The sequence below is a fragment of the Schistocerca nitens genome, chromosome 4, assembly GCF_023898315.1.
Source record: "Schistocerca nitens isolate TAMUIC-IGC-003100 chromosome 4, iqSchNite1.1, whole genome shotgun sequence".
Lineage (NCBI taxonomy): Eukaryota > Metazoa > Arthropoda > Insecta > Orthoptera > Acrididae > Schistocerca > Schistocerca nitens.
In genome coordinates this window covers 109,597,252-109,616,919 of record NC_064617.1, presented here as the reverse complement: position 1 = coordinate 109,616,919, position 19,668 = coordinate 109,597,252, and the positions used below count along the sequence as shown (strand labels likewise).

The 19,668-nt window shown below is 43.1% G+C and overlaps 1 protein-coding gene across 1 annotated transcript in view; it reads right to left on the bottom strand.

Annotated features, from left to right (window-relative positions):
* Positions 1 to 13,519, bottom strand: part of LOC126251729 (15-hydroxyprostaglandin dehydrogenase [NAD(+)]-like) — a 53,165-nt gene extending 39,646 nt beyond the window's left edge. The window contains exons 1-2 of the mRNA XM_049952333.1: positions 13,397 to 13,519; positions 9,636 to 9,729 (exon numbers count right to left, since the gene is read on the bottom strand). Of these exons, the coding sequence (XP_049808290.1) occupies positions 9,636 to 9,729; positions 13,397 to 13,488 (186 nt within the window). The 5' untranslated portion in view covers positions 13,489 to 13,519. The remainder of the gene's footprint in view (positions 1 to 9,635; positions 9,730 to 13,396) is intronic.
* Positions 13,520 to 19,668: the final 6,149 nt, after the last annotated feature.

The window sequence follows — 19,668 nt, the reverse complement described above, 5'->3', positions numbered from 1 at the left end:
AAGTGGTACAAAGTTGTTTCACTTTTCAACATAATCTCCCCCACACTCAATGCAAGTCCTCCATCGCTTACAAAATGCATAAATTTCTTCAGAAAAAAATTCTTTTGGTAGTCCGTGCAACCACTCATGCACCGCGTGGCGTACCTCTTCATCAGAACGGAACTTCTTTCCTCCCATTGCGTCTTTGAGTGGTCCAAACATATGGAAATCACTTGGGGCAAGGTCTGGTGAGTATGGTGGATGAAGAAGACACTCAAAATGCTGGTTTGTGATTGTTGCAACTGTTGTACGGGCAGTGTGGGGCCTTGCATTGTCATGTTGCAAAAGGACACCTGCTGACAGCAATCCTCGTCCCTTTGATTTGATTGCAGGCCGCAAATGATTTTTTAGGAGATCTGTGTATGATGCACTGGTGACATTGGTCCCTCTAGGCATGTAATGCTCCAAAATGACGCCTTTTTCGTCCCAAAAGAGAGATAGCATAACGTTCCCTGCTGATGGTTCTGTTCGAAACTTCTTTGGTTTTGGCGATGAGGAATGGCGCCATTCCTTGCTCGTTCTCTTCGTTTTCGGTTGGTGGAAGTGAATCCAGGTTTCGTCCCCAGTAACGATTCTTGCAAGGAAGCCACAACCTTCTCGTTCAAAGCGCCGAAGAAGTTTTTCACAAGCATCAACACGTCGTTCTCTCATTTCAGGAATCAGCTGCCGTGGCACCCATCTTACACTTTGTGAAACTGGAGCACATCATGGACAATGCGATGTGCTGACCCATGACTAATCTGTAAACATGCTGCAATGTCATTCAGTGTCACTCGGCGGTTTTCCTTCACTATGGATTCAAATGCTGCAATGATCTGTGGAGTCACAACTCGTTGTGCCTGACCTGGACGAGGAGCATCTTCCACTGAAACCACACAATTTGTGAACTTTCTACTCCATTCGTAGACTTTCTGCTGTGACAAACATGCATCACCGTACTGAACCTCCATTCGTCGGGAATTTCAATAGGTTTCACACCATAACAGAACGCTGTTCTTCCCTGGTGCAAGTCGCAAGTAGGGCGGCCATCTTTATACTGATACTGCGATGGTATGTGTTCATCTGCACTATGCTGCCACCCACAGGCCATTCTGCACGCTGTTTGTAGCACGCTTATCAACTTCCAGGGTAACGGCGCGAAATTTGGATTTGTTATTACAAATTTAAGATTTTCATTTGACTCACCCTCGTAATTTTGGGAACTGTCTTCCTATGGATATATTTCTACGTCCATACTCTGCATAACACTGGAGTGGATGACAGAGGTTGTTTAGTATGGTAGCGCAGTGGTTTGCACACTGGACTCGTATTCGGGAGGACGAGGATTCAAGCCCACGTCCGCCCATCCAGATTTAGGTTTTCAGTGCCTCCCTTAAATCACTTGAGGGTAATGCCGACATGATTCCTTTGAAAGGACACGGCCGATTTGCTTCCCCACCCTTCCTTAATCCGAGTTTGTGCTCCGACTCTAACGACCTCGATATCGACGGGACGTTAAACACTAAGCAGCCGGCCGGAGTGGCCGTGCGGTTCTGGGCGCTTCAGTCTGGAACCGAGCGACCGCTACGGTCGCAGGTTCGAATCCTGCCTCGGGCATGGATGTGTGTGATGTCCTTAGGTTAGTTAGGTTTAATTAGTTCTAAGTTCTAGGCGACTGATGACCTTAGAAGTTAAGTCGCATAGTGCTCAGAGCCTTTTGAACACTAAGCTCCTCCTTCTCCTCCTCTTCCTTAGCAAGCTATTTCATGTTAAAGTTTCTTCCCGTTCCATTCACAATATGAAACGTGGGAAGAATGGCTGCTTAGATAGCTCTGCTCGTGATGTAATTACTGTAATCTTGTCTTGGCGATCGAGATACGTACGGGACGGATTAATATATCTAGTCTTCACTTAATACTGTTTCTTGAAAGTTTGCAGGTAGGGATTCACGGAATAGCTAGCGCCTATGGTCAACGGTTCTGCCACATTTTCTGCGTGGAAGTTTTAAACCTGTGACAATTCGGACCACCTTTCTTCGTACATTTCCAGTGTCCATGTCAGTATAATTTGGTACGAGTCCCACACTTTTTAATAATACTCTAACATAGGGCACACAAACGATTTGTAAGCAGTCTCCTTTGTAGATTGACTATATTTTTGCAGTACGCTGCCATCGAATATATTCTGTAAGTAATTCATGCATATATCCCATAAATAAATTGATTTTATTTACGTCTCTTTCGTTTCTATTTATTTCCCTTGGGGCACCGTAGCCTCCATGCATTTTTCCTGTATTTTTTCTTGTTGTGCATCTCAGTCGGTACAAACAGAACCCTTACAGAGTCATTTTGTTGGCCGCCCATCCGTCTGTGTGTCTGTCCGTAAGACTGTTATAAACCTTTTTCTCGGGAACGGATAGACGTTATGAAGTTGAAATTTAAGTCATTTACTGAAGTCTATGGTCCCTTGTCAGTGTAAAAAGCTGAAGGTTATAAGTCAGTGCAGTGGAAAGATGCGACCGTTTATGTCACACGGTTTGATACTCGCAAACATACTCATCATAGTCTGTGGGGTACTTCCCGTTGGCCTAGAATCATGATATTTGGCAAGAAGCGGAGTTTCGGTGTACAAGCAAGAGAAAAAAAATCCAAAAATTATTGATTTACAATTATAAAACAGGAAAAAAAATAATTTTTTGTCATTTGTTATCCGACTGTGTGTCTGTTAAGAATACGTTTTTTCTCAGCAATGAGTAGACGCATATCTTGCCTGTATCGATAAAAGGCAAAAATCGTCGATATCCTCGATTCCTGGGTTGGATGAACTGTTAGCATACTTAATTTGAACAGAACCCTCGGTGTGCAAGACCTACTCGAACTTATCCGACTTTTTTTTCTCTATGAATGCAGTGATTTTATGTGACAAAATTAGCTGCTCCATGCTCTCTCTTACTTCTAAGCAGGAATTCTGAGATATCTTCTTTGCCCTTGGAAATAATAGTAATAACAACAATAATAATGAAAGTTGGCAGAGGAGAGGTTCAGAAGGAGAAAGACATAGAACAAAACGGGTGTTGCATGAGAAGTGTAAGTAGGCTGTTTAGGTTTTTATGTTGGTAACGCCACGTAGCGCACTGTATGAAAATCACTTACTGTGTTGTGTGCAATCTGTGGCTGGTTGGCATTGTTGGAATATTCGCTATTGTAGTGTTGGGCAGTTCAACACTACAATAGCGAATATTCCAACAACGCCAACCAGCCACAGCTTGCACACAGCTCAGTCAGTGATTTTCATACAGAGCGCTACGTGGCGTTACCAACATAAAAACCTACTTACACTTCTCATCCAACACCCGTTCTATTCTATATATAGATGACTTATTAACACTATTAAGGTAAATACATTGTTTGTTCTCTATCAAAATCTTTCATTTGCTAACTATATGCCTACCAGTAGTTAGTGCCTTCAGTAGTTAGAATATTTTATTTAGCTGGCAGTATTGGTACACGCTGTATTGCAGTAGCTCAAGACCACCTACAATACATCAGACCACAACACAGAAACCAAGATGGCTACCCTAATACGAATAATTTACAAACTTCATAAATGGAAAGTAGATTCTAAATTGCGTAAGAAATGTATTGTTATGTATTTTTCTATCTTCAAACTTAAATAAAAAGTTGTCACTAAAGCCACAAATTACGTAATAAGAACTATGACGAAGTAAAATTATGAGATGCAACTCAAAATCAAATCCAAAAAAACTTCTACAAAACACATGTAAATGGCATATTTGGACACTAATAATAATTTGCACAATAGAAGCTCCATAGCAATAATAAATGTAGCGTGTAACTAAAGCTCAAAATTGTATTAAACAATATGCAGTTAATTCTAGTCACTGTCATTACATAATATGTTAGAAATGTTTGATTTTGAGTACCTGTTGGATTTATTTGCTGCTCAGCTTGGCCACTTTGCATTTTGTTATTTTTGCTGTAATGTCTTCGTGAGTTCCTCTTTTTTGTTTGACTAGTGTTCGAGCAATTTCCTTTGAAACACACTTTTCATTCAACAGTTTTGTGTAATTATTAATAAAAATATTTGAAAGTACTTTAATACCTTTCTTGATTATTGTCTTTAAAGGAATGCCACATTTGCACACATTCTGAGGTTACTAACGGCATTTTCACACAATTCAATTCCTAAGGCAAGTACTGCATCTCTGATTTTCAAGTTTTAGGAATTCTGGTTCATATGTGCTGCTAATCAGAACTTGAAAAAGTTTATATATATTACAAGACAAGGAAATCATTATAGAGGAAGGACACTTCAATCCCCCATGATTCAGCTGGTTGAAATAGGAAAGGAGTTCTTTGGTTTCATACTGCAACAAAATTTCATCCTGTGTCTGCAACATTTCTTCACAGCCTGAACATTTTCCACCTTTTTGCAGCTTCTCAAGCACTGTTTTGCTGGTGTAGCTAGCAATACAAACCAAGACTTTCAAGTCTTCATCCATCATGGGAATGTTTGCTAGTTCCTCTAGAGCAGGTTCTAATTTATCTAAATTTTCATACGTTTGGTGTTTTATGCTGTAATTTACTTTTGCTGCAAAATCATTTAATGTAAATTCACCATGTTTAGTAGATCTGAGCTTTAGTAGACTTATTACTTTCAGTTTCCTCTCAGATTCCAAGATCTGCTCAACTGAAACATTACATGTGCACCCACTTAGGCTTCTATAAGCTCCAAATCTTGCTTCCAAAGCATCAGTTTATAATTTTGCTGTAAGAATATAGGACCAGTTGTAAGTGTTAAAATGTATCTGCATAACTGAACTGTTGTTGCAAGTGTGTGAGAGAAAGCAGTATATGTTTCATTGGTTAATTTTCCATGAGTAGGCAATGCATGCCGGATATCAAGAAATGTTTTCAAATTTTCAAGAAACACAAGTTTGGGGTCAGTAGGTCCAGTGATTCTAAATTAATGATCAATTTCAAAAACTGAATAGTGCCATCAGTAATCTCAATCCCCTGACTTTTCAAAATTTCTAGTGCTGCCACATTTTTAGAATCAAAAACACAGAGAGCAAGGGTAACATTCTGTCTCTCAATAGAAGTTGGATATACTGCCTTTCTCACTAGCTTTGCGGCAAGTTTCAACAGTTTACTTTTCTCAGAATGGAACAGGTTCCTCAAATCTGAAAACTTTGCTTCACTGACAGTATATTCACATGCAGCATTCCCTTCATCACTGTGTAGAAAGGTACTGATGAAAGCAAATGTATCCTCAATATTTGGCATTATGAAGGATTCATTTTTTCCATTCAACCAGTTATTTCTGATACACTTAAGCAAGTGCACATTGTCAAACAGAAGAAAGAGAAATTTGGATGGAGCGACTGGATTTGTAATATACGGCTGTAAAGTACCACCACACATAAGCTGATACATTTTTCTATTTGTGCTATGGTTATCTGTTATCAGGCATATAACATCATACTGAAGCTCATGCATTAACTTTAATACATCAGTTGTCATTTTCAGTAGAGTATCAGAATTAACATTTTTTACAGGAAAGAGAGCTATCACTTCTTTATAATCAGAATGTAAAAACGACGCCATGAAAACCTGCATTGTACCTGCTGTTGTAGTATCTGAAGTATTCTCAGCAACACCAAGTATCTTTCCTGCCTTATAAGAGAATTTTGAATTAACATAAACTTCATCTAGCATCACTGAAATTACCTTGTCACTTCTCTGAAGAAATTTATTTTTTTTCCTCAAAAAAGCTACCTGTGATGGACCAATACAAGGTTTATTTGGACCCATTTTGTATAGAAACTGCCTTAAATATACAGGATGAGGTAATGTTAACACATTTGTTCTTCTCAAGTGATGGAAGGCACCAGGAAATGAAAAGCAAATGGTTGCTGCCCATATCAAAAGATCAGGAGAATATCTACTTTGCCTTGTTATTGCGAGTTGTAATTGCTCCAAAACAAATTCTATTTTAGGTGCTATTTCAGCGTCAAAATCACTACCAGCTTTTAGTGCTTGTTTGGGAACATTGACTAAAATTATAAGCTTGTCAATGGTGCCAGTAGAGTTATCTGTGAAACCATTTAGGTGACTCACCAGATTATCAAATTTCGTCCACTTGTTACATTTCAAGTTCTCTTCCTCCCCAGACTGTAGTATCCATTTCAAGGTTTCCGTAGGCAAACACACATTTTTGTGAAACACTTTTACTTCCAAGGGACTTGATATCTTGAAGCACACTGAAACTAATGGCACATCACTGACTGAATCATCCTTTAATTTAATGAAAGATACGTAGTCATCCTTTACTAAAATTGTAAATGGACAAACATTCCTTTTCTGCACTTCGCTTTTAAAATGCTGAAAGTCAGGTATTTTGTCATTTTCGCACCACTTACTGAAACTACATTCATCACGTTCCAGTAGCTGTTGAACACGATCTTCAGGATTCTTCCTTTGCTTAGGAACTGGTACTGCGTGATAAGAAGGCTGATTATAAAATATGGTTGGAAATGCATCATTTGTTAGTTTTGGTATTTTTCGTGGCACATGTATTGGTTCACTATTTTCCACAGGAAAAATGTCTTCCCTAACCACAAACTTAGGTTCAAAATGCTTAATGCATACCACCACTTTATCGTTCACTTCAAAATTATCCCTATGAATTAGTTTAATCCATTTGTTCCTCAATGCTGTTTCCTTGGGAAACTTAAATGTTGAGGTATCGTACGTTTTGCCGTAATTGGATTTACATCCTGGTACACAACAATTAAGAACCATCGCAAGAACAGTTTACACTTTAAATTATGCCGAACTTACTACAGAATCTAGAAAATAAATTCTAGCGTAACACTTTTGACGACATTCACAGCATATAGCATAAATAACAGCTAGTAATAAATGCTTTCGCTTCTCTTGAACGTCACGTATACAATGTTACACACACGCGTTATGGAAACACAAGTACGCTGGTTTGTTTCCCCCACGATTGCCGCCATATTGTCAACTATCGATATCTGCCTTAAGGTCTGATTTATTGTAGGTGGTCTTGAGTAGCTTAAGTAACGAAGATTTTAGTGAGGTAAGTGACTCATGAAAGGTATAGGTTATTGTTAGTCAGCGCCATTCTTTTGTAGGGATTATTGAAAGTCAGATTGCGTTGCGATAATATATATATACAGGGTGAGTCACCTAACATTACCGCTGGATATATTTCGTAAACCACATCAAATACTGACTAATCGATTCCACAGACCGAACGTGAGGAGAGGGGCTAGTGTAATTGGTTAATACAAACCATAAAAAACTGCACGGAAGTATGTTTTTTAACACAAACCTACGTTTTTTTAAATGGAACCCCGTTAGTTTTGTTAGCACATCTGAACATATAAACAAATGCGTAATCAGTGCCGTTTGTTGCATTGTAAAATGTTAATTACATCCGGAGATATTGAAACCTAAAGTTGACGCTTGAGTACCACTCCTCCGCTGTTTGATCGTGTGTATCGGAGAGCACCGAATTACGTAGGGATCCAAATGGAACGGTGATGGACCTTAGGTACAGAAGAGACTGGAACAGCACATTACGTCCACATGCTAACACCTTTTTATTGGTCTTTTTCACTGACGCACATGTACGTTACCATGAGGGGTAGGGTACACGTACACACGTGGTTTCCGTTTTCAATTACGGAGCGGAATAGAGTGTGTCCCGACATGTCAGGCCAATAGATGTTCAATGTGGTGGCCATCATTTGCTGCACACAATTGCAATATCTGGCGTAATGAATGTCGTACACGCCGCAGTACATCTGGTGTAATGTCGCCGCAGGCTGCCACAATACGTTGTTTCATATCCTCTGGGGTTGTAGGCACATCACGGTACACATTCTCCTTTAACGTACCCCACAGAAAGAAGTCCAGAGGTGTAAGATCAGGAGAACGGGCTGGCCAATTTATGCGTCCTCCACGTCCTATGAACCGCCCGTCGAACATCCTGTCAAGGGTCAGCCTAGTGTTAATTGCGGAATGTGCAGGTGCACCATCATGCTGATTCCACATACGTCGACGCGTTTCCAGTGGGACATTTTCGAGCAACGTTGGCAGATCATTCTGTAGAACGCGAAGTATGTTGCAGCTGTTTGGGCCCCTGCAATGAAGCGAGGACCAATGAGGTGGTCGCCAATGATTCCGCACCATACATTTACAGTCCACGGTAGCTGTCGCTCTGCCTGTCTGAGCCAGCGAGGATTGTCCACGGACCAGTAATACATGTTCCGTAGATTCACTGCCCGTGGTTTGTGAAACCCGCTTCATCGGTAAACAGGTAGAACTGCAACGCATTCTCTGTTAATGCCCATTGACAGAATTGCACTCGATGATTAAAGTCATCACCACGTAATTGCTGATGTAGCGACACATGAAACGGGTGAATGCGGTGACGATGCAGTATGCGCATGACACTACTTTGACTCAGTCCACCGGCTCTCGCAATATTCCGTGTACTCATGTGTGGGTTCATGGCAACAGCAGCTAACACACCAGCTGCACCCGCTTCTCCTGTGACGGGCCTGTTACGGACCCGTTTGCGTGCTACGACCATACCTATTGCATACAGTTGGCGGTAGATGTTTTGCAATGTGCGGCACGTTGGATGCTCCCTGTCCGGGTACCGTTCTGCATACACCCTGCAGGCTTCAGCTGCATTTCGTCAACACTCGCCATAGATGAGTATCATCTCCGCCTTTTCAGAGTTCGAATACACCATGGTCACAGTTCCTACAACACTACACTATCACAGACGTCTGGTAACACGGTGTACTACAGTTGGTCTGCGTGCGGAGACGAATGCAGAATAACAATAGCAGCAAGCGCTACATGCGGTCACTGCGGCAGCTAGACCAAACCACAACAGTGCACTACAGCCACACTCGTAAACACGGTCGTCATCGTAAACATGTCCCTGCAGATGCTGCTTGCCGACCGTGGCCCGTGTTTGTTACAACACGCAACTGAACGTCGGAGGTTTCAAGCGTCAACTTTAGGTTACAATATTTCCGGATGTAATTAACATTTTACAATGCAACAAACGGAACTGATTACGTATTTGTTTATATGCTCAGATGTGCTAACAAAACTAACGTGGTTCCATTTTAAAAAAAACGTACGTTTGTGTTAAAAAACATTCTTCCGTGCATTTTTGTATGGTTTGTATTAAACAATTACACTAGCCCCTCTCCTCACGTTCGTTCTGTGGAATCGGTTCGTCAGTATTTGATGTGGTTTACGAAATATATCCAGCGGTAACGTTAGGTGACTATTGTGTGTCAGTTTACTGTTGATCAGAATAAGTAAAGAGAGAAATGTCTGAGTACGTTCAGTTTTGCTCAGCTGTTTGAAAATCAAACAACGTAAGAGGTTTACCAGCACAGAAAATTAATAATTTTTCTTAGGGGATGTTTCAGAAGGTCTGTACAACAAGGTATTGGTAGCTTTAGCCATGCAGTGCTCAGGCTGTTAGGCGCCGTATGTGCCGAGGCTGTAAGTGAGGTACGAGGAGAAGCAGCGACTCACCTTGGCGCCTGCAGCCAGCAGCGCCCTGCTGAAGGCTCTGCCCAGACCGCCGGCCGCCCCCGTGATCAGCGCCACCTTGCCAGAGGGGTCCATCCTGCAACACGGGACACCGTCTCAGTAGCACAAGTCGTGTCTTGGCTAAACACGATACACTATTCAGATGGACCGCGCGAAGTGGCCGCGTGTTTTGAGGCGTCATGTCACGCATTGCGCGCCCCCTCCCGGCGCAGGTTCGAGTCCTCCCTCGGGCGTGGGTGTGTATGTTGTTCTTAGCATAAGTTAGTTTAAGTCAGTTCAAGTAGTGTGTAAGCCCAGCGACCGATGAACTCAGCAGTTTGGTCCCTTAGGAACTCACACATATTTGAACATCCCGATGGCTAAGTGTTCGCAGTTTGTCTACTTTGTGGCGCCAGTACAACACTGGTTTTGGTTATCAAGACCACTCTGAGTAGCTCTGCACCAACGACACCTGCAAGCTCGCTGCGTTCTATTTCGTTTGTCGAGATTTTCCGTTCTGACAAGGTCATGATGGATGGAAGTAAAATGAACTGCAAGACTGTTGTAATTGGTGGTAGCGTTATTGCCACAACCCGTTTCGCTGCATTAAAACAGCATCCTCAGCTGAACTGTGTAAGAAGGAAAAATCCCACGTAATACATATGATCAAAATACTCTTAGAATCTTTTAAAAATTGTTTAACTTGTCAATAACGGTATCAGTATGTTGTGGTTTTAATACGTGTGCGAGTTTCAGCTGTCTTGGGATCAATTTAAATTACGAAAAAGTTTCTAACACTGGGCGCAGTTGCTGCTTCGCTTGTCTATTTTGTAGAAGTCTCTATGGCTACACCTCTTCATACCTCTAGAGATGGCCATTTTTTTTCGTCTACAGCCCGTTGTGCTTCGCAGTTGAATGCTGTCAAAAGAGCAGCCGATGTCAGATATTTCCTTAAGCTGATTAGATTCTAAGAGAATCCCTGTAGTAAAGAATAAGTGTATTAAAACTTCACGGGTGATACAGTATTTTTGGGCGCATCTCGTTGCTTATGCCGTCATATCTCCTAAACTATGGCAGGTAGGTAGTTCTTATACCCACAGCAATTGTTGCCTGACAGAAAGACACATGCGTACCAAGTTTGTTGAAATCGGTCCAGTGGTTTAGGAGGAGATGTTGAACATAACCACATACGAGGGTATCCCAAAAGTAAGTTCTCCTATTTTTTTATAAGTACGTAGACCTGTTTATTTCTACAATGGTTTACATCAGTCTACAGCTTGAACATTTAGCTTTTTTTTCGACATAATAATTTCCGTCGATGCATTTTTGTAGACGCTGTGGCAGTTTTTGTATGCCCATGTCATACCAGCTCGCCGCCGCCATGCTGTTCAGAAAGCTATGAACCTCTTCTTTCACCTCATCGTCGCAGCTGAATCGCTGGGACCACAATTAACGCTGACAGGTACTGTGAGACTGAAAAAACTGAAACGGGCAATTCAGAACCGGAGAAGAGGATTGTTGAGCAAGGGCGCACACATTCTCCATGACGACGCTCGCCCACACATTGCTCGGCAAACCGTTGCTCTCCTGCAACAGTTTCAGTGGAACACAATCACCCACCCACCCTATAGTCCTGACTTGGCGCCCAGTGACTATCACTTGTTCCCTAGGTTAAAAGAACATATGGCCAGAAAGCGATTCGGCTCCGACGACGAGGTGAAAGAAGAGGTTCATAACTTTATGAACAGTATGGCGGCGAGCTGGTAAGACATGGGCATACAAAAACTGCTTCAGCTTATACAAAAATGCATCGACAGAAAAGGTGATTATGTCGAAAAATAGCTAAATGTTCAAGCTGTAAGCTGATGTAAACCATTGTAGAAATAAACAGGTCTATGCACTTATAAAAAAATAGGAGCCTTACTTTGGGATACCCTCGTACATATTTATAATATTTGTGGATACTCTGGTCAACACCCAAGGTGCTGGCCAGCTACAGTGTGTTCTCGCATACTACTGCCATTAGTGATTTAAGCTACAAGTACGTTAATTCTACCTGAGCTGGCCACAAAGTCATTTTGTTTGCAGTCGGGAAAACGTGTTTGTAGATTTGTTGGAAATTTTTTGCTGATGCTTTGAAACACAAAGCAGCAGTAAATACATATACAATCAAACACAACACATCAGTGAGTACATATTGGCTACTATAGCGGTGTAAACAGTATTATTATTAATTACTGTTATTAGTGGCAGTGGTCAGACACAAACCATTAGTAATCTGAATCGGACACAAAGCGTTAGTAACGTGAAGTCTTTCAATTTATGCCAGTCCAGAAGTAAGCAGTCCAGTAATTAGTACGTGGTTTAATAAAACACCTACAAAATGTAAATATCAGTTACGTTTTATCCCTTTAAAAATAAAAGTTTTCAAAGGGGGCTGGGTGCAGCAACTAATACCTGACTGCACTCAGGGGTAATGCTGTCCAAAGGTTGGGAACCAGTGTTGTAATGTAAACGCTAATTCATAGGTTGTAGTGAGTGGTAGCGAACACTGGCGTACTGTCTGCAATAGCTCGTTCGCTTGCGTTTACTTGCATTCACTGTGGTGTAAGCCAGGATTGTTAGATGCTGTCCGATTACCGACGCCGATATTGGCTGCAGCAGTCGCTCACAGTAGTAGCGCTGAAGTAAATATCGATTAATCGATACATTGAAATGACGACAAGGTATTATCGATACGTTAATGCAGACTACAGGACAGAGATATTGATATATCGATACTGAAATGGTTATACTGGGTGTGATTATTTTTATTTTATATTTTTTCGCACTTTACCATAAATGTTTGAAACTGATCATTTGAAATTGTAATAGAATATAATTTTACTTTCAGTGTGTGAAGGAGTGTTAGTATTTTTTGAGCTTTCATCATGTTCAGTCTTTCTCTTTGACTGTGTGAAGCAAATATAGGTGGCGCGAAAGAAGAAGTCCGATTCACTGGAAGCTGGCGGCGTGAATGGAATAACAAGATTTCTAAAGTGAAGAAATAGCATACCAGTAGCTTTAAAAAACAATTTTTAAGGCAACAACTGTGCTATTTCTTCACATCGGCACTCTTCAAGAGCAGCTGCTGAAAATGATGAACAAAAATCTAAATAAGAAGATCGGTCTTTGCCGTGGGCGGAGACATGTGAGGGGGAAATGCTGACGCAATCGGCCCTCGGCGCTGCCAACACAAACTACAACGTTTAACTTCATCACACAACTGCTAGGCCGCTGGCGTTTGCATTAATGGAAAAAATTGGGATGTCGACATGAAATGTTCAGCACAAATCCGATGTGTGACGAAACAGAAGGCTGGACCCATTGGACACATTTTATTGTGCGGCTTACATGCAGTTGCCGTTGTTAGCAAAGCGATTATCGCCAAATGTGAACGTGCATCGTTTTCGTTTCAGTTCTTGCTCTAAGAGGGATAAGCAGGCTGCTAGCAAGTTGATGTACGAAATGTTTAATAATAGATCAATACTTAGATATAGAGCTCTAAAACTAGCAGTATATTTACAATATACAGCCGACATTTTATAGGCCGCTACTTCGATAGTACATGTCGATGTATTTTCTCGATGTATCGTGCGTTGACAATGATGTCCCTTAAATATCGATATATCGGAATATCGACGCTGTTAAAAATATTAAAGAGTCCTAGCGGGTAGGCCTCGACACGCTTGGCAGCTGCAATGGCGCAGCGCTATGCCGCCTACCTGTCTCTGTCTCTGTAGCTGTGGCTGCACGTGTAGCCGGCGGCGCGCGTCTGCTGTTGCAACAGGCGACCGCCCCGCGCTCTGTCAGACATCACGGGCGTCGCTTCTCGTGACGTCACGGCAGGAGCAAGGTCCAGCAACACGTGGTATCGGCGCGGGCCGTCTCAGCGGCGAATCCCTCATCGCCCGATCTCTGCAGCTTATCTTTGGCGGTGTCCCACGTGAACGAAGTTATAGCTCTGGCTGAGTGGTCTGGGGATGTTTTCGTAGCATTCCCTGGGCGATCTCGTCATTCTCGAAGACCCAATGGATCAACACAAATAAGCACCTATCCGTGAGGACCATGTCCACTCGTACATTCAGTTTGCTTTCCCTCGACACGATGGCATCTGGCAGTAAGGCAACGCCACATGACACACAACTCGAAGTGTACGTGTGTGAAAATAAAAAAAAAAAAAGAGCTCCACGATGAGTTTACCGTACACCCCTGGCCACCAAACTGCCGGATGAAAACCTAATCGAGAATCTGTGGGACCAGCTCGATCGGGCTGCTCACGCAAGATTACTAAAATTTGATTTTCAGTAGAAATTAAAATAAATCACTGGAAGGAAAACTGCTAAAGTTCACTGGAGCAGACGGCTATTGCTGATGGTGGATGAATTTTGTTAGTGGCCAAATTGACTTCTACAAAAATGGTGTAACATTTAGAGAAGACTACGTCTTTTAATACAACCATAAATTCTGCGGGGCCTGTATCTGTTATTTACGGGCGAAATAGTTTCGTAGCTTGGAGACTGTGGCCATATCATTTACGGTTCCGCGCTTGCATTAAATTTCGCAAAACGCTTCGCGATCATCGGCAGTTAATGTCAGGAGCTCTGTAACAATTCGCAAATGTATAAATAGCAGAATACTAATTGTATTCGGCCACTGCGTCTCCACGCTATGATCCGTTAAGCTCGTAAGGGTCGTTTGTGTAACAATAACACATTTCATGTATCTAAAATGTTCAAATGTGTGTGAAATCTTGAGGGACTAAACTGCAAAGGTCATCAGTCCCTAAGCTTACACACTACTTAACCTAAATTATCCTAAGGACAAACACACACACCCATGCCCGAGGGAGGACTCGAACCTCCGCCGGTTCAAATGGCTCTGAGCACTATGCGCCTTAACTTCTGAGGTCATCAGTCGCCTAGAACTTAGAACTAATTAAACCTAACTAAACTAAGGACATGACACACATCCATGCCCGAGGCAGGATTCGAACCTGCGACCGGAGCGGTCGCTCGGCTCCGGACTGTAGCGCCTAGAACCGCACGGCCAATCCGGCCGGCAACCTCTGCCGGGACCAACCGCACAGTCTGTGACTGCAGCACCTTAGACCGCTTTTTTTTTTTTTTTTTTTTTTGTTCGTTGCGTTTGGTCTGGGCGGACGTCACAAGACATCCGTTCAAGTTGATCGTTGATTCTTTGACTCTCCTTTTTTATTACAGAGAGCACGCAGCCCTCTGACCGAACACGATGAGCTACCGTGCTGTCCCGGCTAATCCCGCGGGGCTCATGTACACTCCTGGAAATGGAAAAAAGAACACATTGACACCGGTGTGTCAGACCCACCATACTTGCTCCGGACACTGCGAGAGGGCTGTACAAGCAATGATCACACGCACGGCACAGCGGACACACCAGGAACCGCGGTGTTGGCCGTCGAATGGCGCTAGCTGCGCAGCATTTGTGCACCGCCGCCGTCAGTGTCAGCCAGTTTGCCGTGGCATACGGAGCTCCATCGCAGTCTTTAACACTGGTAGCATGCCGCGACAGCGTGGACGTAAACCGTATGTGCAGTTGACGGACTTTGAGCGAGGGCGTATAATGGGCACGCGGGAGGCCGGGTGGACGTACCGCCGAATTGCTCAACACGTGGGGCGTGAAGTCTCCACAGTACATCGATGTTGTCGCCAGTGGTCGGCGGAAGGTGCACGTGCCCGTCGACCTGGGACCGGACCGCAGCGACGCACGGATGCACGCCAAGACCGTAGGATCCTACGCAGTGCCGTAGGGGACCGCACCGCCACTTCCCAGCAAATTAGGGACACTGTTGCTCCTGGGGTATCGGCGAGGACCATTCGCAACCGTCTCCATGAAGCTGGGCTACGGTCCCGCACACCGTTAGGCCGTCTTCCGCTCACGCCCCAACATCGTGCAGCCCGCCTCCAGTGGTGTCGCGACAGGCGTGAATGGAGGGACGAATGGAGACGTGTCGTCTTCAGCGATGAGAGTCGCTTCTGCCTTGGTGCCAATGATGGTCGTATGCGTGTTTGGCGCCGTGCAGGTGAGCGCCACAATCAGGACTGCATACGACCGAGGCACACAGGGCCAACACCCGGCATCATGGTGTGGGGAGCGATCTCCTACACTGGCCGTACACCACTGGTGATCGTCGAGGGGACACTGAATACTGCACGGTACATCCAAACCGTCATCGAACCCATCGTTCTACCATTCCTAGACCGGCAAGGGAACTTGCTGTTCCAACAGGACAATGCACGTCCGCATGTATCCCGTGCCACCCAACGTGCTCTAGAAGGTGTAAGTCAACTACCCTGGCCAGCAAGATCTCCGGATCTGTCCCCCATTGAGCATGTTTGGGACTGGATGAAGCGTCGTCTCACGCGGTCTGCACGTCCAGCACGAACGCTGGTCCAACTGAGGCGCCAGGTGGAAATGGCATGGCAAGCCGTTCCACAGGACTACATCCAGCATCTCTACGATCGTCTCCATGGGAGAATAGCAGCCTGCATTGCTGCGAAAGGTGGATATACACTGTACTAGTGCCGACATTGTGCATGCTCTGTTGCCTGTGTCTATGTGCCTGTGGTTCTGTCAGTGTGATCATGTGATGTATCTGACCCCAGGAATGTGTCAATAAAGTTTCCCCTTCCTGGGACAATGAATTCACGGTGTTCTTATTTCAATTTCCAGGAGTGTATCTTATATCTACTACGAGGACTGTTAAAATCAGAACTCATGAGGTTTAACTAAGTTACATTAAATTAATTAAAAATCGTTCTGAAAGTCTACATCAAAGAAATATTAGTTACTGGTACGCGAGGTACGCAGCTGTAGTGTGTGCTATCAGTACTAAAGCTAACAGACAAGAGAAAGGGACAGCACCCGGAACGCTCTTCACTTACTTTCTACAACAAAAAAAAAGTATTACAGTCGATCACAATCAGCCACAGGCCGACTGTCGCTGTATCTTTGAAATATTATTTATGAAATTATATTTCACAAAATCAATTACATGAGTTATTTAGATATAAAGTTATTTACAGCACAGAAAATGGATTAGTGCTCATTTTTGTGCTTCCTGTCGTTATTGCGACGTTACATATACGGGGTGTTCAAAAAGTCTCTCCGCAGTGCCGTATGATTGTTAGCCACGCGTGCCATATGCCGCAGTGAATATACCGAAATGAAACTCAGTAAAATACAAGTTATTAATTTACTGAATATTCATTTTTACTTACAGATTTTCACATTAAATGTTGAAAGTGTCCTCCCTGTTGTTGAATACACAATTCAATTCGTCTAATCGTGTTTCCAAACACAAGCTGTAACATTTATTTTGTAACAGAAGCACTGAAAGTTGATATTGCCAATTCATCGATGGAATTTGGACGGTTTTTATAGACAGTTGCTTTCGCTGCACCGCAGAAGAAAAAGTCAGTTGGAGTTAGGTCAAGCGATCGTGGAGGCCGAAGTCCCTGTGAAATTATGCGATCACCAAAAACATCTGCAAAGCTGTATGCGCGGTTGCACCATCTCGTTGAAAATAACCGTTCAGTATTTCACTTGACACAAGTTCTCCTATGAATGGGTACAGAATGTCACTGCAGCATCGTTGTGCATTTATTGTTTTGTTGAAAAATATGGGACTCACAATCCGACGACTAGAAATTGTAATCCAAACTCCTATTTTCACAGAATGAAGTAGTTCCTCATGAATACACAATGGATTTGCAGTACTCCACATACGAGAATTTTACGAGTTCATGTACCCGGATAAATGAAACCACGCCTCATCAGTGAAAAACGTTTCATTAAGAATATACCTTCCATTTAGTTGAACGAAATATTTGAACCATTGACAATAATACAGTCTCTTGCAATGATCAGTATTTTTCAGTTCTTACACGACTGTCACTTTGTATGGGAAAAGTTCTAATTTTTTCCTTACAGCTGTGTGGGCCGTTCCGACACTAACATCGATTACCTGGGCGAGTGTTATTACTGACTTGTTCGGACTCATGTACATTTTATCGGAAATATCGATTAGTTTATCCTCAGGCAAAACGCTAGGACGACCACTTCTCGGTGCATCTGTCACTGAAGCCGTACTTAGAAATTTGTTAATCAAATCTCGCACAGTAACGCGATCTGGGAGTGTTGTCTCCGGGAAAACTGAATTAAATGTTTGAAGAACTGAAATTGTGTATTTGCCGCCAGCTTTGAACACTTGTTCGACTAAAAACACACGATCTTCAATGGTTAGCATTTTAACAGTTACAAAAACGAAACAAACGAACAAAGGAACTAAACTTAAACGTTCATGTCAACACGTAACGACACACACCAACGATACTACTGACGCTGGCTGAGAAAACAGTCGAATGTTGGGAGAGTCCACTTGAAGGAAAGTAACCCAGGCAGACGAACAATCATACGGCACGCGCGGCTAACAATCATACGGCACTGCAGAGAGACTTTTTGAACAGCCCGTACATAAAACTACGTGCGTCTGTCCAAGTAATGCTACAGATTAGACAAATCTAGCACAACTGACGGCACTGAGTCGTAATGGCTCCACATACCAGTCGCTACCTTCCAGAACCTTACTGATTCTCTTCCTGCATGTCTCGCGCTGCAAAAGCTGGATATTGTTTTGACAGGCGATCTGATTGTCACTGGACAGCATGTAACACGTAGAATATCTGTCTGAGGTAGCCAACCTTTTAATAATAATATGCCGTTAAAAAAATGCGTCACACTCATATAAACAAAGGCTAGCATAAATGGTCAGCAGAACCACCGACCAGTATTTCTGATACCCCTGTGCTGTAGAATGTTAGAATATATTCAGAGCTGAGATACACAGGTGTGCAAAACTTAAGGACGAGATAGAGAAAGTGCCATAACATATGAAGTATTCGGCGGAAATGAATGAAAGTGCAGGAGCATGTTACCAGAGGTGTCGCTCGTGCACAGACACATAGCGCGAGGCTAGCGTAACTACGAGGTGTGGCTAGAAAAAAACCGGACTAGTACTGGTGAAACAATAAAACGAATGCAATAAGGCTGAAAGTCGCGTGGCCTGTCACGTGACTCTCGCTCCGCCTACTGCTCGAGTTTCATCTGCCTCCTGCACTCAGTCTGCCCGTGGCGTCTGTTTTAAGTAGTTGACGTTTTGTCTGTGCGTCGGAAAATGTTGAGTGTACAGAAAGAACAGCGTGTTAACATCAAATTTTGTTTCAAACTAGGAAAATCTGCAAGTGAAACGTTTGTAATGTTACAACAAGTGTACGGCGATGATTGTTTATCGCGAACACAAGTGTTTGAGTGGTTTAAACGATTTAAAGATGGCCGCGAAGACACCAGTGATGACACTCGCACTGGCAGACCATTGTCAGCAAAAACTGATGCAAACATTGAAAAAATCGGTAAACTTGTTCGACACTTTCCTTGTCAACTCCTGTTAACTCAGACACTGCTCTGATTGTTAAACGGCGATCTTGTCGAACAAGTTTACCGATTTTTTCAATGTTTGCATCAGTTTTTGCTGACAATGGTCTGCCAGTGCGAGTGTCATCACTGGTGTCTTCGCGGCCATCTTTAAATCGTTTAAACCACTCAAACACTTGTGTTCGCGATAAACAATCATCGTCGTACACTTGTAACATTACAAACGTTTCACTTGCAGATTTTCCTAGTTTGAAACAAAATTTGATGTTAACACGCTGTTCTTTCTGTACACTCAACATTTTCCGACGCACAGACAAAACGTCAACTACTTAAAACAGACGCCACGGGCAGACTGAGTGCAGGAGGCAGATGAAACTCGAGCAGTAGGCGGAGCGAGAGTCACGTGACAGGCCACGCGACTTTCAGCCTTATTGCATTCGTTTTATTGTTTCACCAGTACTAGTCCGTTTTTTTTCTAGCCACACCTCGTATAACGCCAAAAAGATCTGGCCACCCAGTGAGGGGT